At 50.9% G+C, this 24,343-nt stretch overlaps 1 protein-coding gene across 2 annotated transcripts in view; it reads right to left on the bottom strand.

The window, feature by feature from the left end:
- BTBD11 (BTB (POZ) domain containing 11) overlaps positions 1-24,343 on the bottom strand; it is a 289,580-nt gene that overhangs the window by 9,750 nt on the left and 255,487 nt on the right. For both annotated transcript variants that reach the window (XM_012644708.1, XM_012644709.1), the window contains 9 exons: positions 24,180-24,269; positions 21,944-22,045; positions 19,911-20,004; positions 19,659-19,794; positions 18,735-18,955; positions 17,053-17,231; positions 10,183-10,288; positions 5,767-5,869; positions 3,947-4,028 (listed from right to left, as the gene is read on the bottom strand). In XM_012644708.1, coding sequence (XP_012500162.1) covers positions 3,947-4,028; positions 5,767-5,869; positions 10,183-10,288; positions 17,053-17,231; positions 18,735-18,955; positions 19,659-19,794; positions 19,911-20,004; positions 21,944-22,045; positions 24,180-24,269 — 1,113 coding nt within the window. The remainder of the gene's footprint in view (positions 1-3,946; positions 4,029-5,766; positions 5,870-10,182; positions 10,289-17,052; positions 17,232-18,734; positions 18,956-19,658; positions 19,795-19,910; positions 20,005-21,943; positions 22,046-24,179; positions 24,270-24,343) is intronic.

The following is a 24,343-nucleotide window of genomic DNA, read 5'->3' as shown; positions in this document are numbered from 1 at the left end:
CGGGCACCACGACTGCAGGGTTATTTCTCACTGGAGTGTGAGGGCACAGACTGGGTCTTGCCCATTGCCGTGTCCTGGTGCCTCGCACGGTGCCCAGCACACAGCAAGCGAGCAGCGTGCAGGATGCACATGTCTAACATAGCGTGGATCCTCCCCTCCCTCTTTTGCGTCTGAGTCTCCCGTGTACCGACTGTGGGCTTTGGTGACCACCTGCCCGTTGCAGAGACGGTGGTGCCCTGATGATGGCGGCCGCGGCTTTGTGAAACAACACAGCTCGGGTTACCCTCCCCTCTCTCGCCCTGATGGGTCATAAGCATTTGAAATACCAAGTCAGCGAACGCTGGGATATTGTCCTTATTAAAATCAGTTTATAAAAAAAAATCAATTTGTTCCCCCAGCACCTCTCATTTATAAAGGCCACACCAATAATAGTGACAACAAGAGCCGTGATAATGACTGCCCTGAGCTCCGCGCCTGTCCATTTACAGAGCGCTTCTCATCACGTTCTCATTTATTCCAGGTTGGGCTGTTGGCTTGAAATGCTGCTCCTCAGCGGAGGGAGATCCCGGGGCTAATGGAATTTAAATTGGGCTGTCCCATGCCACCTTCAGACTCCGCCGGCATGGGCCCTTCTGCAAGGGAGTGACGCAGACCCTCATCAGCCCTGTTCACAGAGTTGTTTTTCTTGGCAGCTGCCAACGTGTGTGAAGCAGGGACTCAAATGGCGCCACAGCCTCACGGAGGCCCCCGCGTCCAGGTGCAGCCCCAGCTGCGTCCGGCTCTTGCCTGCATGTGACGTTAAGCGAACTTGGGGGCGGAAACCCAAAGCAGGCTCATTTGCTAAAATGCCTCTGTCAGCGTGGACGCAAGTGAGCAGGCCCCTGGGAGCCTCCATCTCGGTCGTACTCAGCCCTCCTTGGCCTATTTCAAGCCACAAATGAGGCTTTTCTTCTTTTATGGGGAAGTGGCAGGCACACGGGAAAGTCCCCAGGGCCTGTTAAATCGTCCCTTCCCATTACGGTAACTTGAGGCTAATGTGGCCAGGAAACCTTCCCCAGTCAAAAGCAATTATAGGCCTCGGATTCCTGGAGGCCACCCTTCCCATGTAGGTCTCCCGTTCAGTGTTTACCACGAGCCAAGTTCTATTACGGGAACCTCCCCCATTAGTCCCGGGCTAAATGGCCTAAGTGCCCCCTTCACGAGCACCCAGAGCTGGGGGAGCCAGCATTTTCCAGCATCCAGCTCACGCTCCAAACTCTAATGGGCTGGAAGATTCTTTCCTCAGGGCTGAGTGCATTTAGGGAGCGCCCAAGCGCCCACAGCAGGGAGGAAGTTAAAGAACAGCTCTGGGAGTCACCAGTCCTGGTCTGAATCTCAGCCACTCACTCCCCTGAGTGCGCGCCCTGGTCTGTAACCGGGGGACGATGGCTGCCTTGCAGGGCGGCTGGAAGGAGCCAGTGAGGTGGTCGGCAGCAGTGGTTCTCAGAGTGGGGTTCCTGGAGCAGCAGCACCTGGGTTCCTGGTGGAAATGTGAATTCGCACACCCACAGAATCAGAAACTCAGGGGGTGGGGCCCAGGAATCTGCCTTTCAACAAGTTCTCTGTGTTTAACAAGCATCTCGCCCCTTTCCAGGTGATTCTGAGAACGGCTAACGTGCAAGACATGATGTAACTTAGGGTGCAGGCTCTCCACCTTGGCTGCACATTGCGATAATGGGAGAGGGGAGACTTCAAAATGTTGACACCTGGTGGGACCCCACCCCTAGATTCTGACTTAATTGGTCTGATTTATGGCCTGGGTGTTAGGAATTTTCAAAGCTCCCCAGGCGATTCTAACGTGCAGCTGAAATTGAGGACCACTGGCTTCGAGCCTTATCGTAGCTAATACTTAAGAAATGGGAACTGTCCTTATTATCATTATTCCCACTTAGAAAGGGCATTCTAGAACAAAGTCACCAGGCTTTGCTACCAGACAGACTGGGTTCAAATCCTGGCTCTGTCACTAACTAGGACTAAGACTTCAGGCATAGCATTTTTCTGGGCCTTGGTTTGTCTCCAAAAATGGGAATAATAGTCACGTGCTAGCAAGCTAAGTGCTCCAGTCATAGCTCCATAAACGTTTCTTCATCACCCTCCCCCCAACCCTAAAGCAAAAAACCAGTTTCATGGAAATTTTCAAACCCAACAGCTGCCATTCAAGAAAGGGCTGTGGCCACTTTGCTCTCAGTAGAAAGTGGTGCAAGGGGCTGGGAAAAGGGGAAAAAGGCACTTGGATGTCTGGGGTGTGCCCAGGCCCACGTTGGGGGTCCAGCCTCCTTACTGCTCCCCCCACTTCCCAGTGAGAGCTCACCCAGGCTGGCCCTGTTTTTGGAAACCTCTTTCATCCTTTTTCCAACCCTTAGTCCAAAGTAACTTAGTCTATAGGGTCTTGTGCTTAGCAGGGAGGTGGCTTAGAAAAACAGTGATGGCTAGCAAAACCACCACTCACTTAAAAATTGCCATGGTGCACCAGACATCAAGTTGGATCTTTTCTCACATTGTCCTACTTCATTTCTGTAAGAGATTCCAATCTCTACAAGACAAGACATAGAGGTGATAATGATTAGCATGTTAAAATTGGGGAAACTGAGGCTCAGTTTCCTATCCATGAAGATTCTTTATTCTGAAGTTTCAATCGCAACCAAAGGAATATATCTCTAATGGTGGAAATTAGAGCCTCCACAGGCTTTAGGGGCTAGTGTGAGAGCACGGTGCCTTCCTGGCAGCCCTCTGAGCAGCAGGAAGGGGGCCCAAGGTCATTGGTGGGGGAAGAACCCTTCCTGGCACTGTGGCATGCAAGGTCCCAACGTGTCTCTTCGGTCTCCAGTATACCTGAAGACCCAGCCGATTGGGTGTCACCTTCCGTCAGACACACCCCGTGACTTTCTGCCTTTGTTTATGTTGATCTTGCAGGGCTCATCCAGAGTTTTGGGACTTCATACATGCTATTCTCTTTGCCTGGAACACTCTAACCTGCTTTCTTGACCCCTAACCTTCCTTTAGCTCCACAACTTCCCCTTGGTCCTGGGTGTTCTGGCTCCTAACACCTCGTCTGGGAGGCCTCCCCATTCCCTAGTTCGAGCTGCCACAGCCAGCAGGGTGAGCTGGCTCACCCCCCTCATGCACCCCACAGTATACAGTATACAGCAGTCCTCCCTCATCTGCTGTTTCACCTTCTGCGGTTCATTACCTGCAGCCAACCAAGGTCTGAAAATATTAAATGGAAAATTCCAGAAATAAATAGTTCATAAGTTTTAAATTTCACACCATCTGAGTAGTGTGATGAATCTTGCTCTGTCCCACCCAGGAGCCGAACCACGCCTTTGTCCAGCGTCTCCATACGGTCTACGCCACGCGCCTGTGAGTCACTTAGTAGCCGTCTTGGTTCTCGCATCGACTGTGGGGGTGGTGCGCTGCTTGTGTTCAAGTCACCCTTGTTTTACTTCATAATAGCCCCAAAGGGCAAGAGTAGTGATGCTGGCATATCGTTATAATTGTTCTATTTTATCATCAGTTATTGTTGTTAATCTCTTTGCCTAATTTATAAGTTAAACTTTATCATAGGTATGTGTTTATAGGAAAAAACATGCTATCTACAGGGTTCCATGCTATCTGCAGTTTCAGGCATCCACTGGGGGCTTGGAACATACCCCGTGTGGATAAGGGGGGAACCACTGTACTGTAATTGACAGATTAGCGAGAGTGACCCTCCAGGCTCTGAGCCAGGCACGGCAGGCATGAGCGGACGGAAATGGAATGGAGGTGCAAGGAGGGGCCGTGGGTTCAGGAGGCTGATGGCGCATTGCAGGGACTTCTCCAAGGGGCTGACCCACAGGCTGAGGATCAGAGCCAACCGCCTGTGCCCTGCGCCCACCAGCACCAAGTCCAGGCCACAGCCAGGGCTCACCTGAAAGATGGGGTACTTCACGTAACCGATCTCTATGCAGGTGCTGTCATTCGTCGGCTTGCTGGAGAGGAGCGCTTTGAACCTGAACAAGGACACACACAGGGAGATAAAAAGACTCACACTCACATCCACGGCTTACAAAAAACTCAGCACTCCTGATGATGGAAATCCTCCCACAACTCTGAAATACAGCTGGGATAGATCCATGCATTTCTTAATTCAAAACCCTCTTATTATACCATGATGTAATTTGAAATTAAAACTCTACAGTTAAACTCAGTGTTTTGAACTATTACTCTTTTTTAAAAAAATAAATTTAGTACTCCTACTCTGGCAACGACACTATTTCTTACACTGGTGATTGGAAAAGAATGAATGCCTTGTAGGACGCCGTCTATCTCTCTGGCCTGTCACGTGCCTGCCTCCTCACAGCGCCTTTTCCTGAGCTTCAGGGATGGCTTCACTGCCCTCCATTGCCTATGGGGCTTCCAGCTCCCTGCTCCCTCCTCCCACCCAAGCTCTGCTCCATGAGGGCAGGGACTTTAGCAGTTTCTGTCTCTGCTGCAGCCCCAGAGCCTGTCCCAGTAGGGGCCTGACACATCACAGGTATTTAATCAATGTTTATTGACTACATAATAATCTCGCTTATGGGTGTCCTTCTGTCTTGCGTTTTAGATGTACTTTCCTGCCCATCAACTAAACTAAAAGCTCCTGGTGGGTAGAGATCCCAGTAGTGGAACACAATGATACTCAATGCATTTAGGAACAAGCTGTGTCTCTGTTTTTTTTTTTTTTTTAACTCTTAATTTTGCAATTATAGATTTACAGAAGAGTTGCAAAGATAGTACAGAGAGTTCCTGTTTACCCTTCACCCAGCTTCCCCTAATGTTCACATCATACACAGCCACGAACCTCTGTCAAAACTAAACTAAGAAATTAATATTGGTACAGTATTGACCTGGTTTGTCTATGCTATGGTGCCACAACCAAGAACTGTGTCTGGGAGAGCGTATTTTTCTTATGGTGGCAAAGCAGACATATGGGGGATGGTTTGGGAAGGGGGACATTGGAGATGCCAAGATGCTTTTAGGAACCCAATGGGTGCTGATCACACACATTCCCTTAGCAAATTTCCTAGAAGGGGGTTCCTTTCCTGGGTTCCCAGAGTCCTTACCCAACTCGGGCACCTCCTGCTCACCACCCAGCAGACTGCCTCCTCCCCATTTCAGCATCATTCTCCCTCCTGCCCAGCCGCATGGCTCCCTGTTCAGGTCCTCGGATAATGTGGTTGAAAATTGTCAACCCAATCTCAGCTCACATTGAAAAGAGGAGAAAGAGCAGTCACAGAGCTAGCAAGGAGGGTGAGCAATTTCTTATTCCTATTGCTACATGTCTGTTAACTCCACAGGTAGGGAAAACCAAGGTCAGAACCTGTGTACTTCAGTGGTTTATGCCTAAGTCTGTTCCCTGACATTTTGGAGAGTGGGCCTCTCAAGGCTGCCATGTATGGGGTCTCAGGCTGTTCACTGCACAAGGGCACCTGGCTGAGGGAGCCAAAATCCAACTCATACTCTGCTCCCAAAGATCTGCCCTTGGTCAGGCCTTTATCTGCCCTTGGTACAAGCATTCCTCTTCCCAGAGGAAGGGGTGCCTTGTTCTAGGCTGTTTTCACCAGTGGCTGCCCTGTACTCTTGACTCCTTGATTTTACGGAGATAATCTGCCAGTCCAGTGAAGACACCGCCAGAATTGAACTTTGAAAACCAGTAATAGCAACAGCCACAGTTATACTTCAGCTGCTTTCAAAACTGATGATACATACCTTGGAGAAGCTGTAAATAACAGCACTTTGTGAGCATAAAATGGTCTTCCTTCTACCAGAAAGGTAACATCAGACATTTCTTTATTATTAAGAAAATGAGGATCTAGAATAGGAAAGGGAAAAAGGGTAGCTTTAGTGGAAAAAAGGGTGAAGTTTAGATTTCTCTTATAGACAGTGCAAATAAGAGCAGACAGGAAAACCGCAGCGATCAAACACTCATCGGCGAGACAGCAACCAAACAGGAGGCAGGACCCATCAGAGGAACACTCAAGTCACTGGAATTCAGCTTTTCGTAGGAAACCCTTATAGCCTATTTGTGATTAAAAGTAGCAGCATTAAGACTCACCTATAGCCAGAGCTCAGATGACTTTCAGGTGTGAAAGGTGAACACCGGCCGCCTTGTCTCTAAGAGCGACAGTTGCCCCCTCCTCTGCTCCTCTCTCTCGAGGCCCCGTGCCCTCCTGCCCGACGGAAGTGGCTTAGAAGAGCTGCCCCCGGCCACTGTGTCCCAGGCGATTTCAATCTAAGCCCTTCTCTTCTAGGGTCAGTGGCAAATGAGCCAGTCCCCTGCCCTCATCGCCTGTTTAACAAAGTATTAATACTTGCTGCGCACTCACGATGTGCCAGGCACTGTGCAAGCTGGCGGGGACCACGTTATCCCCACCGCACAGGTGACGAAACGGAGGCACACAGAAGTCAGAGTGGCTTGTTCAAGCTCGTGACAGGTGGAGAAGCCAGGATTTGAACCTGGACATTCTGATTCAACGGCCTGCTTTGTTAAACACTAGGGTCCTTCAACTTGCCTGTCGTTTCAGCCATTTAGACGCAAGGCTCCAGAAGGCGCCAGTCTGTCCTCAGCTCAGCACTTCTGTCTTGTTGGGAATACCCACAACACCCCCTGCCCTCCTCAGTGCTTCTCGAATCCTCCATTTCCCTCCACCCGCTCTGACACTACCCTCGTTCTGGCCACATCATCTCTTCCTGGGAATCAGAGCTTCCGCTGGTCTCTCTACCTCTGCTTTCGGCCCCCTCAATCTGATGTCCCACCTCACTGCAGGAGTCAACCTTCCGAAAGCCAGATCTGATCACGCTCTCCCCTCCCCTCCCCTGCTATAAACCTCTCAACAGCTCCCCGGCGCTCCCAGGACAGAGTCCAGATGTCTTAGCAAGGCTGTTGTGATCGGGCTGTGCAGGCTCCTCTGGCCTCTCCCTAGTCACATCCCCCTGTCAAACTGTGTGTGTGCTTCAGCCACACGGGACGGTTCTCAGGTCCCCATAGGTACCATGTGCTTTCTCACCTCTGAGCCTCTGCACATGCTGTTCCTTCTACCTAAAACACTCTTCCAGCCCCTTCCAAATCTGGCTCATCCCTATATGGTCTTCAAGTTTCAGCGCGGAAAGCCTGCATCAATAAGCCTTGCCTGAGTCCCCCACCCTCCTCAAACTGCCCCAGTGTCAGTCGTGGCTGAATCCTTGTCTGTTCCTTCACACTCTTTCTCCTGTGTCTAGCGCAGGAAGGTGCCGGGGTACAGTAAGAGTGAGGGCTCTGAAGCCAGATGTCTCAGCTGTGTGACGTTGGGCAAGTTATTTATCCTCTCTGTGCCTCAGTTTCTCCTTCTGTAAAATGGGAATGGTGACACCTACTACACTCCTACGTCATAGAGTGGTAGTGAGGATTAATGAATTCATACATGTAAAGCACTCAGCAAACGGCTGACACACAAGTCTCCCTCAATAAACATGACCATTATAGTAGATGCTCAACATTTTTGAAAATAATTTTTTTTGTTATTACGGTTACATAATAGTTGTGTATACTATTTTTTGAATGAATGAGAGATGCCTTGACTCTTGCTTCAGAATCTTGTTCTAGGAGCCTGCTGAGGACAAGGGGTCCTTTCTTAGCCCAGAGGCCTGTTTGCTATTGGTGGGCCCTTCCTCAGGGTTCAAGGGCTGTGCTGAAATGAAACCTAGCTGCTTCCTCTGGCTAGGTTTAGGAGTCCTAAATTGTTGAGGGCGGGAACCAACGTCCTGCATTCCTGGGGGCTGCAGCCCCTCAGCTGTTGGGCAAACCCTGGCTGACTACACCTTGGGTCCCCAGTCTGTTCCCATTTTTCCCAAACTGCTGTAACTTGAACCCAGAATTCGCCTCCCTGGCTGACTCTCTTTACTCAGCCCTCGAAGGTGGGATGGCCCCCTCCGGCCCTGTGCTGCCCCAGCCTGGTGGTCCTGGTGGTCTTCCACTCATTTTCCTCTGTCAGGACACAGTTACCTCACCTCTTCCCATTAAAAAAAAGGCTTTTGGTTGGGTGTGGTGGCTCATGCCTTTTAATCCCAGCACTTGGGGGGCCGAGGTGGGAGGATTGCTTGAGGCCAGGAGTTCAAGACCAGCCTGGGCAACACAGCAAGACCCCATGTCTTGAAAACAAAAAAATTAGCCAGCAGGGGGTGGTGCATGCCTATAGTCTCAGCTACTCAGGAGGCTGAGGCAGGAGGATCCCTTGAGCCAAGGAGTTTGAGGTTGCAGTGAGCTATGATCAAACCACTGCACTCTAGCCTGGCTGACAGAGCGAGCCCTGTCACAAAAAAAAGAAAAAGACTTATTTTAAAAATATCAAAAGAGCATAAAAAACTCAAAATCATCTATAATCCCACTCTCTTTAAATTTTTAATTAAAAAAACCCCCAAACTTATCCTAGCTTGAGATGCGGTATGGGAGATGCAAAATGTACCTGCTCCATGTTCTGTCTGTTAATAATTACACGGTGCCCTCTTTCCTTCATATTGTGAGCTCTGAGCCTCCCAGGTCTGCCTTTTTTTTCCTCTCTTGGTGCTAACCCTTGGAATTCTAATGCTTGGCCTGTGCTTCTAACTGCTGGAGAAAGAAATCTCAGCAAATTCAGAAGGAGAAAATGTCCCCTCCTCTCCTGCAGCTACCGGAAAGCAGATTTTAGGCTGTGCCATTGACACAGCCTTTGCAAATGTTTGCTCTAGGGAGGGCGTCTTAGGAGGCACCTCGGCATCAGAGCTCGTTGCTATGTCTTGGGAATGCAACCTTTGATTTCTAACATCTGTGAATTTGATTGCTCTTTATAATTTGCTGCCCTGATAAAATATTAATTAACATTATTTTCTACAAGGTAGAAGGACTTGTGACTCTGGCGTGTCCCACTTTTCCCACGTGCAGGGACATAGACGGCTTTCGACTCAGCCGCTAAAATTTTCCACTTCAGCAGAAAGTTGTGTCTCATTGAAATTAACAAGTTATTCATGACAGGAAAAAAAATACTTTAAAACATTTCCATGCGTTCAGCCTTTTAATTAATTTAAACTGGCCCACGCCTTTCACAGTTTGCTAACGGGTAGCATTTTCAGATGCTTCCATTTCTCAAATATGCCCCAATCTTCTTAGGAAAAGGAAACAGGAAGTAGGAAAGTTCGCCAACTTCTATCAGAAAAGCAACGCTTTATCTTTAATATTTGATAACTCCCCAGGCAGCAGGGAGATAGGCCCTTGTGACAACCGAAGGCTCGTGTTTCAGGTTTCAGAGCAGCCTGGTATTTCTTTGCAATTTTTTCCAGGTAGCTCGACCAGGTTGCCGCAGCCCCGGGATCCTCTGAAAGCACTTGGTGGCCGATGGAAAGTTTCCTCCTGGAAAATCTCAGAAGCTGTGACCGCAGAATGGTGGAATTACGGCTTTGGGCAGGCCTGGGCTCAAGTTCCAGCTCCACCCTGGGCTGATAACGCAGCCATAACGTGGCGTGAGTCACGGTGCCTGCCGCCTGCGGTGGCCCGAAGAGCACTCGAAACAGGGCAGGTCAAGTGTGTGGCTGGAGCCTGCTCAGCGCAGGCCTCCAAGAAGGGTAAGAAGTGACTATCATCCCTCTCCCGGGCTTTCAGAGCGTCCAGCCTCCTCGGTTCAGGTATGTCCCCCTCGTGTTTTTACAGGTGTGTTTGTTCCCCTGTTCTCCTACTTCCCTGTCGAAGGACTTCCACTAGAGGAACTCTGAGGGCCTGTCACTGTCCCCTGCTCACTCCTCCCCAGGGAGGAAGAGGGACTCCGTAGAGGGGAGAGTTCGGGAAAAGAGCTGCCACGTGCAGCGTGGCCTTCTTTCGGGATCTACCTGTGCACGGCGTGTGCACGGGCCGGGATCAGGAGGCCCCAGGCAATCCCCGTGCTGTCTGCGATTATGGGAGAAAATCTGCCTAACTGGCAAGCCTCCTTGTCCACATTCCAAGGCATACTCTCCAAACAGTTTTATCACATAATAAAGGAGAATTCTGGTCTCCATCGGCCTGACTCCTGCCTCCATCTCGTGCGTCTCTAAAACCCCCCACCCCTATTTTATCATGTTTGCTTGCTCCCGTCCTCGCATCACAGAGCGACGGCCCACGCGGGCCTGGGGACCACTCACCCAAGCGCGAGGTCTGCTTCCGTTTGATCTCCGTGAGCTTGGGGATGGGGTAGGGCCCGTAGCAGTGTGTGAAGATGACGCACAGCTGCTGGCTGATCACCTCGTTCTGCGGAGAAGAAAGAGTAGCTCACGTGGCTGGGGGCTGGGGGTGGCCTCAGCCAGGCTGTCCCCCCAGGAATGCGACCCCCAGGTGAGAGGACTGCACGCATGTACTGCAGGTTCCAGGAGAAACGGCCTGGATGGTACTCATTCATTTTGCCCCCCGCGGCCCAGATTTACTGGCTCTGTCTGTCTGTCTGTCTGCTATTTCTAGTGGGTTCCCTGGTAAAGCTTAAGAAATTTGTAATTAAATTCTTCCATCTTGCCCTAATCAGTTTCTATCCACTGGAAAGCAGGTTTTTGTAGCTCATAGGATGAAAAATAAGTTTTTATCCCAAACCCACCTTTATAAATACTGGAAAATTCTGGAAGCAGCCAATTATCCTGAAATTAGCAGCAGGAAGCCCTTTGGGTTCTGTGACCGTGCTCTCCATTAACGAGACAAATACTCTTGATTCGGCTTTGATTCTGGTGCTGTGGCATTTCCGATCCAGAAGCGCTCAGCTGAATCACTTCCAAAAAAAAAAAAAACCCACCACAGCCACCCTTGGCTGCTCAGGGACGAAGGAGCCTGGTTCTGATGGACCCTCGTCCGTCACGTTTTGCCTCTTCCCACTTTGCGTCCGTTCCCAGGCACTGACCTCCCTCCCACTGCAGGATGTGCAGGAGGGAGGACACGACCCACAGCATTTTGTTGCTTGGAAATAGGGGCTCGAAAGGGGGGCGGATGGAAAAATATCTGCAATGTATCAAGTAAGAAAAGTACTTTACAACACAGTTTGTGCCATGTCTTTTTGGAAATAAAACCCTACAAGTATATTTGGGTTGACAGATATGTCTAGAAAAAGGTCTAGAAGAATTGCTACCTTTGGATAAGATTATTATGTTTTTCTTTTTATTTATACTTTCTATAACAAACAAGCAGTGCTTTTGTAATAAAAACAGTAAGTATTATTTTGGATTTTAAGAGATGGGTTTGGGGCCACTAGTGTTGTCAGTGATTCGAGCTATTCTTAAATCTACCTGCTTCATGGTGCTCCCACGGCAGGAGGACGCAGCTCGGCGTATGAAAAGAAAACCCACATGCTTCGATTACGTTGGACAGATCGCAGAAGGCACAGCGTCACCTCAGCTGTGATTCCCATAGGCACAATTGCATTGAAAGGACAAGGGGACTCTACTTTCAAAGACGATGCCTTATAATCCAAGGGTGTCAAGGGCTCCTCTCATTTAACACTCATGAAAGTGACTGCCTGCCTCACGGCTTAATGTGGCGGTTCTCAAAGTGTGGTCCCTGGACCAGCGTGTGAGCATCACCTGGAGCTTGTTCGAAATGCAAATTCTCAGGTGTCACCCCCCCCTTTCGGCTTCGGAGGTTTTGGGGTTGGGGCCTGGGCTTTTTTTTTTGATTCCCTTTCTTTATTCCGGTTTTGGGGAAATTCTTGCCGTTGGGTTCCGGTTGCCGGGTTTGGGGAATTCTTCAGGCCAGACGATTTCCAAGGTTCCTTCCAGTGCAGACTCCATGGGCAGCCCATGACTGCATTGGACTTGGGATGAGCTCCCCACCAAAACAAGGCTCCGTGGCCTCACACCAAGGTCTGCTTTTGCCATTAAAGAGGATGAAGCTGTCATTCCACAGTGACACATGCACTGCACGCAAAACTCAGGAAGGGAGCAGAGGGACAGGGTGACTTCCCTGTCATTACATCTGTATGATATAATTCTGAAATTTAAACGGCATTCTTGACAAAATTAGAGAAATGGGGACTAGGAGGGGCTAAAGAGGGGGCTGGGTGCAGGGGGGAAGTAGGTGTGGCTATAAGAGGGTGACATGAAGGATCCTTGTGGTGATGGGAATTTTCCACATATTGACTATGACGTCAATATATTGGTTGTGATGTTTTACTGTAGTTTTGCAAGATATTGCCATTGGGGGAACTGAGATACCCCTGTGTGAAGGGTACAGAGGATCTCTTCATACTATTTCTCACAATTGCATGACTCTACAATTATCTCAAAATAAGAAGTTTTACAACTCCCTGAAATGTAAAAACCATAAAAAAAAATAGCCCATCCCTCACTCCTGTCTAAAACCAGTGGTGTCCCCTGCATTGCACATGGAGGAAAATGCAAACTTTCCTTGGCCCTGCGCAGTCTGATTTTTATCTCCTATGCTTTTTCCTTCATCCCGGCACACGAAGCCCATTCCTACTAAGAGCCTTAGCACCGCAGTCCCCTCGCTTGAAATGCTTTCGCCCCAGATCTCTGCATGGCTGGAAGCTTCTTACTTAGGTGGTCGTTCAAATGCCACCTTCTCAAGGAGATCTTCCTGACCATCTTGTCTAAGTCAGACCTCACCTGCCCCACCCCTAGAGACTGTATCACTGTCCAATTTGATTTTTTTAAATATCACTTATCATGCTCTGTTTTCTTGACTTACTTCCTCGCTTACCATCAGTAAGCTCCACAGGGATAAAGAGCGTGTCTGTCCCATCACCACCGTAGCACCTGCGGCAGAGCGGGCGCACCTGACTACCATGCGTGAATACACGTCCAGAGGAATTATTGTTGGAAAAGTGGGCCAGGAGCTCTTTTTAAACAGATGTATTTTTAAAAAATGACTGTATTGTTCTGCTCCTCGGGAAGTCCCGAGAAAACGAATTCATTTGAAGTTAAAATTTAGAAGAGGGAGGAAAAGAGCAGCTGGGCACCCAGGTGTCAAGCACGGCGTGAATGAATGAGCACAGGATGGGGGGCGTGTACAGGACAGCTGCATTTCCAGGAGTTGACCATGCACTGAGTTTATTTACGGGAATCTTATTCAATACTCTGATAAAACCAGATATTTGTTCCGACGGAACAGCAGACACGATCTGAACAGGAATCCTTGAGTGAAGGGAGAAGGACCAATGCTGGCAGCTGATGTATGGCTACTACTGCCCTCCGCTAGGACACTGTCTTCTCAACTCGGAATTTCTCTGCCATCATCTGTCTCCAGCTTTTCTTTTGAACACAGGAATATCACCCACGCCTAGGGAATGCCTGACTTCAAACCCCGCAGTCTTGGGAAATTGAGAGACTCTCTGTGCCCCTGTGGCCAGTGTATGCAATGTGTAATGCCACATTTCACCTGTAGGGGATGCCATCGAACCCCCTGTAAAAGCCAAACACCCCTTTACTCACTCCCTACTCTTGCTGCGCATCCTTCCTGCACTGCCCCTTCCAGACAAGGAGCTGCCCCAGCTCTGGCTCCTCCCACCCTTGGTGATCAGTACAGCTGCCAGGGCGCTGCCTCCAGGCCACATCTCCTGGCAGAGGCCCCTTCCTCCTCCCCATCCCCAGCTGTTGCTGTTGGAGCTGCTGGTGACTCCCCTGATACCACCACACTGAACTTGCCCTGCTCTCTCCCTGTCAGACCCGCTGCGGTACCAGTCGGGGGGCTCCCCAGACGCTGCTGGCCCACCAAACACTAGCCCCCTCGGGGCTCCGAGGCTCTGGGGCCCAGGAGAGTTTCAGGTGGCCTTTTGGGCTCTGTTAGGACAATCTCTGTCACACTGTGAGCGAAGCAGGCATTCGTGGGCTGACCTGGGCACCTGAGCATTGTTCTAGAATCACCTCTGTGGGGAAAAATTCATTTTGATTTTCAAATGACTAGCTGTAAATGATGGGGCGTCGCCCATTCGTGAGCTGAGGCTGGTCTGCACGAGCTATCCTGTAGATTCTTATTATCATGGGGTCAGCTTCTGAGAAGCTACCCAAACAAGCCACAGCTCCAGGCAACACGAAGTACAGTGCTGGAAGTCAGGAGACTGGTGGCCCCTTGGGGGACAGTGGCTGAGGGGCCCGCTGGGGTGCTAGTCATGTTCCGTTTCTTGGTCTGGGTGCTGACTGCACAGTACGTTTACCTTGTGAAAATCCATCAGGCTCTACAGTGATGATCTGGGCACTGTTCTGTATGTACGTCATAACTCAAAGTCAAGTTTACTTTAAGAAGCCACAGATCAGGTTTGCTTAATATACAGGATATGCCTCAGTTAATTCTCCACCACTACAGCCTGAAGAAAAGTTAAAAACAAAAATCAAGCAAACAAAAATCCCCAAAGAAAGACAGAATACCAGACCCTGGGAACAGACCTAACAATGCTTTTCCCTGTGATGATTCTTAGGTAATTTTATGTGAAAGCCTTTTTATTCATTTATTTATAAGTTGGGGGGGGAGTTTGGTTTTGAAATGCTTCCAGCAGGTTTTGCTCTTTGTGGACTCACTGAGGCTTGTTACCTCAGGCCTGGTGCACCTGCTCCCGTCTGGGGCCTCGGTGGGTCTCAATCTCAAGCACGAATCCACCCTGCAGGGGGCCCAGAGACGCCCGGCTAAGGATGGGCACTAATGAGGACACCTAATGGGACTTGCTTTGGACGTGAGGCCAGGTGCTCTGACAGCAGATGGGCTGTGTTGCTGCTTCCTTATTGAAGGGCCAGCCCTGCTGTCTGGAGGAGGCAGCTCCGTGTCCCCTCTTTGCTCTAGGGGGCAAAGAGCAGCCAGCCCAGCCTGGCAGGGAAACCCACACTGCCCTTTGGTTCAGAGGCTAATTTCCCCAGAGTTCCACAAAGACTGTTTTGGGACAAAGCAGTAAGAAGGGCTGGTGCTGGGGCCCAATTGCCTAGGTTCAATTCCAGCCCTGCCATTTACCAGCTGCGTGACCTTGGGCATGTTGGTCACCCTCTCTGTGCCTCAGTTTCCCCATCTGTTAAATGGAGATAAGATTAGTACCTCCTTCAAAAGTTGCTTATGAAGATTAAACGAGTGAATCCTTATGCTTAGATTAGTGCCTGGCATGTAGTGAAATATAAAATATATATATTTTAGCTTTAAAAAAATTCTCATTTGGCCGGGCGCGGTGGCTCACGCCTGTAATCCTAGCACTCTGGGAGGCCGAAGCAGGAGGATTGTTTGAGCTCAGGAGTTCGAAACCAGCCTGAGCAAGAGCGAGACCCCGTCTCTACTAAAAATAGGAAGAAATTAATCGGACAACTAAAAATATATAGAAAAAATTAGCCGGGCATGGTGGTGCATGCCTGTAGTCCCAGCTCCCCCGGAGGCTGAGGCAGGAGGATCGCTTGAGCCCAGGAGTTTGAGGTTGCTGTGAGCTAGGATGACGCCACGGCACTCTAGCCCGGGCAACACAGTGAGACTCTGTCTCAAAAAAAAAAAAAAAATTCTCATTTGTGTCTTGAGATAGTTCATTATAGAAGGGTTCCGAAGTCAAATGAGTTTGGGAAACACGTCATTCCCTTTGTGAATTAGGGTATTCAAGGCTCTGTAGTAGCGAAATTGGCATAAGCCGATGTTGTTCCAAGGAGAGGAGCCAACATCTGGCCTGTTCATGGGCCAGTATTCACAGCTGGCTGCTGCCTGTGCTGCACTGGAGTGTTAAATATTTTGATATCATCCCTGCCGTGGGAGTGGTTTTATACAGAACACCTTAGGGAAATACTGGAGGTGCCACCTCCCTGGGTGAGGCCATCTTCATGGTATAGACACTTATAAAAAGCATTTACTATGTGTCAGGGACAATTCAAAGGGCATGAGGGTATTGACTCGTTTTATCCTCACAACCACCCTAAAAGGTTAGTACAATTATTATCCCCATTCTCAGACAGGGCAGTCGAGGCAGAGGGAAGTTAAGAAGCTTGGCTAAGGCCATGAGGCCACTGAGTGGCAGAACCAGGATTTGAACCCCTGCAGCCTGGCTCAAGTCCATGTTCTCAACCACTGGGCACTACTGGCCCCTGTGCCTTGCTAAGAAGCTGTTGGGGTATGTGATGCTTGAAGGCACAAACTCCTCACAGCCTCTCGGGCAGAATGGTCCTCCCTGGTGTCTCTCATGGTCACAGTGCTGGGGCATTTGCCACAGCCTCCCCCGGCCTTTGGCTATCGACCCCGATGGCTGGCTGGGGGAACGTTGAGCATCTCTGGGGAGCACCAAGGCTGTCGGTTCTCTATGTTCCGTTTTCCACCAACACACACAACGAGGCCACATGGCCTGCACCAGCAGGGACCAGAGTGTCTATATGGTATCACCTACCAAGCGAATGACCCCAAAGAGATTTTTAAGAGTTAATCTCCTAACAGTCCCAGGGCCGGACTGATGTTTTGAAGGGCTTGCAGCATTTCCGTGTTGCTGGGAATACAGGTGTCAGCAGGGGTGAATCCCAAGGAGCCAGAGCTGGGCTTATTCTCTACCTGAAAGGCCTTCTCCCAGGCCCAGCATCCAGCCACCTTGGCAGGGTTTGCACTCTGTTTATCCAGAAAGCTGCACCCATTTCCCTCTTCCTGCTTGGTTCCTGTCATCCATCCAGGCCTGGTCTAGTCCCAGCACCTCAGGGAAGCCCACCCTCCCCTTCTGCACTCTCATCCCCTCTCCTAGCCTGCACCTCCCAACTTAACACTGTCGTATAAACTGCCTCACACGCTGCCAGGGCACACGTGCTGGTATCATCTCCCCAGCTGTAGCGCAAGCTCCTTGAGTTAGAAGATATATAATATTCCCATGTGCCCAAGTACCTTGGGACATGCAGACACTCAGCAGAACAGCTGCCCCACAAATGACTGCACAGGCAGCGCTGGCCAGCTGGGGAGCACTCACCACCAGTGGCTATGACCACAGCCATCCCACCCCAAGTGCAGTATCAGGCTAAGGGACCGTTCGGATTTGTGAACCTCCGGCCTGTTCCCTGCCAACAACCACAACGGCCTCACGCCCCTCGTACCTTGCTCGCCTTCAAGATCTCAAACATCAGGGGCAGGCCTTGGGTGATGAGCTCCTCCGTGTATTCCTCCTCCTGGATGGTCTTGAACTCCTTTAACAAGCACTGGATGAGAGGCCTGCGGTGCTGCTGGAAGGCGATCCGCAAGGACTCCAGCCACGTGTGCAGAGTCCACGGGACACCTGGAAGGGGGAGAGGAACAGGGGAGGTGGGAGGGGAGGTGGGGAGAAGGGAAGGCAGAAAACAACCAGAGGAGGCGGCGTGTTTTTATCTGGAAGTTGGCCTTTTCCCGGGACGTTTCCAAGTTATGAGACCAAGGAACTGACTGCCCATGAATAGAGCTGGTGTTGGATTTTTCCCGAAGACTTGCAGAAGTTGAAATTAAAGGTCATAATTCCATTCCCTTAACTATGGGTGTCCATCTCCGCATGCTACTCATATTATTAGGGGCTGCATTTTACATATAATCTTTGTGTAACACGCTAGGATTATTGCGCACACTGCTTATATGTATTACACACCTCTGGGTTCTGGGTTCATAGCCTCCATCCTGCTTACTCTGCTTACTGGGGAGGGAAGCTCTCTGGCCCAGGATTAAAGAGCGGATGTAGCCGAGGATCTGGGACATATCCAGGCCCAGACGACAGCTTAGTGCTGGCGAAACCCATGGTGGACGTCACCGTCTACAGCTCTGACCGAGACGGGTGTTTGTATGTGAGGAAGGAGACATGGGAGGCTGCTGCTGCTGCTCCCCTGTGCAAAACAACACTTGCATCTGCAGGTACTTCAGCAGGGCCTCCTGCTCCAGCAGAAGCCTCCCCAGCAGCTGATTGCTGTAACCGGCTTCTGCTCTCACGGGGAGGCACAGACAAAGGGGACGCGTCTCACTACTGTTTACAACGAGTAGACCATGCAGAGCCTCAAGCTTCATAATCATGCAAAATAGGCTCGCACGGCAGTGCCATCAATGTCCCACATACCAAACAGCCACCCATCTGAGAGGCTTGTTTCTAGAACAGTGTCACAGGGGCCTCTCCTCAGCCCCCGGCCAGCCTCGATCCACCACACCCTTGTGTTCAGGTCCTACTGCTCCTGTGCCGGGGCTAAAGCCACCACGCTGGTGAAGGCTAGGCGAGCCCCGTTCCCCGGACGCTCACAGGAGGTGGCTCTGGGCTAGCTCACTCAAGGAAGAGCCAGCCCTAACTTCCCAGAGCGTGGCTTTGTTTCCCGAAACTCGACGGGAGGGTTCCTGCTAAGGAAGAGTGCCTGCACCCTGAAGGCTGCCCCGCCGCTGCGTCCTGGAGCTGGGTGCTGTAGCGCAGCGATTCTTCAACCGCTGGGAACACCTGGGATGATTGTTAAATATAAAGATTTCCAGCCTTTATCCCTCCAGACCCTCGACAGCAGAGCCTCTGGGTGTAGGGCCTGGCAATCTGTATTCAGACAAGCTCCCCAGGTGATCTGAATTCCTGCCCCAGGGTCCAAGTTTGGGGATCGTGGAAAGATGATGTCAGTGCGGATCTTTGGGGCGGGCGGGATGCTGCTATCTATGGGGACAGTGTGGGCGTCTTGGCCCGGAAGTGTTCCAACCAGTGAAGGAGAAGCTCCCTGGGTCCCCGTGTGTGTGTCTGTAGACCTAGAGCTGGCAGCAGCGCCGTGCCTGCGTGGAGGGCGCCCGCACTGACCTATGCTCCTGATATCAATTGTGACATCCACGTAGCCGTGCTCGGCACTGTGATACATGGCCTCCCTCAGGGCCCTCAGTTTGGCCTTGCTGTTGCGGCTGGCGCACAGGGGGGGCGGGGCTGTCTCCGCCAGGTCAGTCCCCTCGGCCAGAATCTCCTCCAGGGACAGGATATCACTCTTCTCCTTCTCTGGCTGGGCGAGCAGTTTGCGGAACACATTCCTGTCAATCATAAACCCAGAGAGGAAGACACTCAGAGATGGAAGTGGCTTTGCCAGGGCGGGGTGGGGTGGGGACGTGGGGTGGCCACTCGGGACGAGGGAAGGGCAGGAACAACAGGTGGGGGCTTCAGGGACCTGGCCGTGGGGGCTGCGTTTTGGGAGTGGAGATGGTGGGGCATGACGGGCTCTGTTTCCTTGAGGCAACTTGGAGCTAAGTGATTTCCTCAAATGTACAGAAGGCTCTAGAACTCTGCCCTTTTAACTGTTGGCCTGCACTCCCTCCATGGTGACTTTGCTTTACTAGAGGTTATGGGTGATAAAATCCGATGTGGGTAAATCCTGAAGGAAACTTAGAAGGGAAGTAGCCAAACATGAGCGGTTTTATTATTTTTAAAATGGATTCTCCTGACTTCGTGAGAGCTGATGTGATGTACTCTGACCAAAACTGGCAAAGGGTGACAGCTCTGTGAGGTCAAGCTGGCTGAGAACAGGCAAAACGAGCCAGTCTGAGCACACGTGCGCTGCAGGCAGTTGGCTCTTAGGTGGCAGTCAAGGTCGCTCTGGCCAGGCCTGGGGCCTGGACCACCTCACACTGCCTCTGGGCCCCACATCCAGAGATACAATGGGTCTGGGGTAGGCCTGGGAATCTGCATTTTTAACAAGCACCACTCGGGACCTCGTGGCTTTGGCCCGTCCTAGCCTACCTGTGTCCGTGGGCTGCGGCCTGGCTGAAAGAGTTCATATCACCCTGGGGGGTTGTAGAAATTCCGTTCCTGTACATGGTTCCTATCAGGGGGTCCGCACCACGCTCCAACAGCAAACTAACCAGCTCAAAATTTCCTGCAAGCCCAGAGAAGGGGGTTTCACAAGAGAATAAAGCAAAAATACAGTCATGGGCACTTCGAGGGCCAGGGTGGTGGAGCCCCTTGGCCGGGATGAGAACCGATGGCGCTTACCTACGGCGGCCGCGAGCTGGAGCGGCGTTTCTGAGTAGTTCTCCTCGCCGTGCTCCACGGAGCCCTCCACCTTGGCCCCAGCGTCCAGCAGGAGCTGCAGGGGAAGAGCCGCCATTGAGACGCTGAGGGGACGCGCACCGTGCGCAGGCGCCAGCGAAGGCTGGTGGGACCGGTGAGAGGCCAGCGCCGCGTCCCTCCCTCCGGGTCAGTGTGCACGGGGCTGGAGGGCAACTGCACCTCAGAAGATGAACTGAGGGCTTCTTGTATTTTCTAGAACCCCAGACTACGCAGAGTGTGGTCCATGTACAACAGCATCAGCATCACCTGGGAGTTTGTTGGAAATGCTGACTCTCGGGCCCCACTCAGACCTGGTGAACGCGAGTCTGCATTGTAACAAGATCTCCAGGGGGTTTACACGTGCATTCGAGTTTCCAGAAGCACTGAGCTAGAAGTCCTTGGCACCAGAATGCTGGAAGACTCCTTTCTTGGGCCGGCTGCACAAAGCCTCAGAGGGCAGCACTGTGGTCTCTTAGAACCACAGACTCTCAAGAGACCTGAAGGACTCTGGGGGCCTCCTGGGCCAACCAGGACAACAATGCCTGTGAGAACACCCTGGGTGGCTCTCAGGACAGTTTAGTCAATGCTAGGTTTTGTGGCCAGCAAGATCAGTTAATGGGGTGGCAGAGTGAGCTTCCAGAAGTTTGCTTGATATATGACTTTATTCTGCGCATTCCCTAAGACATCTGGGCTTTTTAAAGAGGCAGAGATTCTGTCCATGCTGGGTCTCACTCACACTGAATGTGCTGTCGGCACCACTGACATAAAATAGGAGAAGAACTCTGCCATCTTTACCACCTACCTAAGGCTGCCTGCGGGCACAGCCTGGCGGGATCTGCCGACTGGCATTCCGTGACCCTGGCTGCTGTGTGGCTGTGCCTGGCTGCCCGCTGTTCCCAGTCCTGAATTAAAGGCCAGGGATGCCCTTGCATGTTGAGGGATGACATCTGTGTCCACTGACCACCATCAACCCCTTCTTTCTTAGATTCCTCTACGAGGAGTGCACTGGGCAAACTGTTCTATAAGCAGAAGCCAGCTCTCAGTGTGACTTGTCACCTTCTCAGCCTCCTGAAACATGACTTGGAGTGTTGTCCTAAAAATTCTCATGACCCAGGAAACAACAAAGGATTCCTGTGAAATTCCAACATTGCTGAGCCATCCCTGCAACCCTATTCCCTGCTCTGCATAGACTCAAGAGGCGTGGACCACACAAAAGGAGGTGAGCTCCTGACGTACCCAAAGCTCAGCACTCACTATGGCGGCGCCAGGTGTGGTCAAGAACCTGGTTGCTGGTCTCTCTTTTCTGATGGAGTAAAGATCGAGAGTAAGATCTAGAATGTACTGGATGGCTGTGCACTGAACACCAACTCTACAACAGCCAGGAAAAGTGCAAGTGATACACATTTTATACACCCCCAGGATCTCTAATGAGGACGTGTCACCGCACTTAGAACTGTTTCAGAAGACACATGGCTAAGGCTCTACTCTCGACCTCCTGGATCCAATTGTCAAGAAGGGGGATCCAAACAAACATCTTTTGGAGACACTCCCTTGGTGACTTGGATGCTTCCTCCCACTGGCTGGATTCTACACAAACACTGGGGTTACACCTTAGTGGCGGTTCCAAGGTATCGACACCAGCCAAGACTTATGTTCATGTTATCACAAGCAAAATGAACGAATCCACCAAAACAGCTGAAGCCCCACCCCAGAGCAACCAGGAAGAACTTCGTAGGTTTGCCACTGTGTGTATGAGGCTGAATGTGGGTACATGGTAATTTCATATTGGTTAAAGCTGGGCCACGTAGATTATTACACATAATATTTTTATTCATATAATACAAATAGGCTACATTTAATTGCAATTAACCAATATGAATCGCTTAGAGAATAATGCATGCTGGGAGAGGTATAGATTTTTGTTATGGAAGAGGTAAAATTAAAGGTCAGATGTGGATAGGGAAATACGTTAATACCTGAACTACAGGAATATGTCCATGCAACACAGCAAAAGTCAGAGCCGTCCAATGGCGGGTCTCAGGGTGGACGGATGGATATTTATGAGGAGTACTGACAACCTATAAACAAATTGAGGTTATTTTCAAAATGTGACCTTCACAATTCTTAGGCTAGCAAATTTGACCTATCTGTGGCTGGGCACAAGGGCACTAGATATACAAAGACATTCTGCAAGATGTCTTGAGAAATGCTGGCGATACATGGTAGGGATTTTCCCTGTTGAATGCCCCAAACACCTCTCACCAGAACTAGGCATCTACCCTGCTTGTGTATGTAAGAACAGAGACTGAAGCAATCCTCCAAAAACCATCCGAAGACCATGTTATATTTTGGAGATTTTACCCACTGGGGCAGTGAGAACATTTCTCGGTGACTTTCTGTCCTCTGTGCATAACGAGGAGGCCTTTGCTTCTCCTTTGAAAGGAATTAATGGATGACTTCTGACGGCCTCCAAGGTGCCTTGCAGGCTGTAGTGGTTACAGTGAGCCAGCTCCCCTGCCTGTCTCTTTCCTCTCCCTGCTTAAGGGAAGGTGGTGGTTCTGAGAGCTATAGGATGTCAGAGAGTGCGAGATGCCACTACCACGCCACCCACTTTTTAAGAGAGATTCTCAGTGGCAGCGAACCCCAGGCAAGAGGCAGTCTGCTTGGGGCTTTGAAGCCAAGGGAGCCCATCACTCATCTGATAGAGGAACTTCACCATCTGCTCACAGCTCACCCCACACCATTCTCATTTCCCTCTTCTGCCCACCTCCTGGTTGACAAGCACCCTCGCGCTACTGACATGTGGGCATGAAGCTCTCCCTGGACACAGCACGAGTGAGCAGTCTATATGGGGGCCTCAAAGCACCCCAAGCCAAGAGAGAGGAGGTAGGGTAGCCGAAGGCCGGGGTCTTGCAAGGTCAGCACTCACTCGTGGCTTTTCTCCCAAACATTCCTGGGGCCACATAACCTCGATGGCTACTTCACTCAGAGCAATTCCGCTCACTAAGCACCCACTGGAGGAAGGCCCTGAGCTGAGATCGCGGGATGGGCTAGAGAGAAGGAGCAGAGAGCCCCAGCACCCTACCCTGAGGAGCCCTTGCAGGGGTCTGCATGGTGCTTAGCGATTCACAGAAAGGGGAAAAATCCCCACGTTTGAAAGTTATAAGATCCAAAATGCTTCTGGATCCCAAACTATGTCTATTGTCTGATTTCCTCAGATGACTATAAAACTCAGCAATTAAAAAAAAAACCACAGTACAAAGACTGCATGGGCATCTGATTTTGAACTAAAAAGGTTTCCCAGGGTTGCTGAGTTACGACTGCAGCATGTCAATCTTTCTGCTGAAGGCTGCCAGTATCTGGCTGCTGGGGAGAACGGGTCTTCAAATAGCATAGAACAGGGTAAAAAAAAAGTGAGATTTCACCTATTGCGAGACTTGGGGTGTGAGCGGACGGGCCGACATGAGCTGAGTCCCAGACCCACGCTGGGTAAGGGTGGGTTCATTCCCTCCAACAGCTGTCTGAGGTGGGTGTGTCTGTTCTCCCACTTTGTAGGTGGGGACAGGAAGCTTCAACCACTTGCCCAAGCACAAAAGCAAGTCACTATGACAGCGATGGTTTCAGAACTTGAACCCAAGTCTGTCAAACTCTAAAGCCGCTGCAGGGGCAGGGAGGGGGGGAGAAGAGGTCTGGGGTGGGGGGATGCGCTTTCCACTATACCACACTGCCTTGGGGAAGCTTTGAGATTAGCTTTAAGATCTGTCACCTCAGCCAACAAGGTGAGCCCGTCAGGATTTGGTGGGGGAGGCGGAGGATCAGGGGAGGGAAACCTCAGCTCAGGGGACCGGGCCAGCATTTCCTCTGCTTTATGTCGGGCAGAGGGAAAGGGCTGCTGGCTCAGGGGAGCTCTTTCTGCCCTCGTCCCCGGAGGAATGGCGCAGCAGCTGGGATCAGAGACTCGGGGCGGATGCAAGGATAAGCTGGTGCTCCTTGCAGCTGTGTTGTTGTATTTAAACAAAACATTCGTGCAACCCTGGAGTCTGGCTGGGCTGGAGCCTGGGGATGGACAGAATCTGTCAGGTGGTCTCACCAGGACCACAGCAACTGAAAGGGCGGAGGAATGATGTGTTTGTCGAACTGAGGTCCCTGAGGTGGCTCTCGGGAGAAAAAGCCCCCCTCTTGCTGGCCTTCTGCAGGCCTGTGCACCCTCACCTCCACATTCAGGTCAGCTCCGGCATCCAGCAGCATCTGAACCATCGCCTCGTCCCCGCGGACGCAGGCGTACATCAGGGGGGTCATGCCCTGCGGTGAGTTAGAAACCAGAGAACGGAGAACGTTTACAACGATAACAAATGGCAAATCTCACTCAAGTTTAG

The sequence above is a fragment of the Propithecus coquereli genome, unplaced genomic scaffold, assembly GCF_000956105.1.
Source record: "Propithecus coquereli isolate 6110/MARCELLA unplaced genomic scaffold, Pcoq_1.0 Scaffold218, whole genome shotgun sequence".
NCBI lineage: Eukaryota > Metazoa > Chordata > Mammalia > Primates > Indriidae > Propithecus > Propithecus coquereli.
The sequence above is the reverse complement of the archived record's forward strand: the minus strand, read 5'-3'. Positions and strand labels throughout refer to the sequence as shown.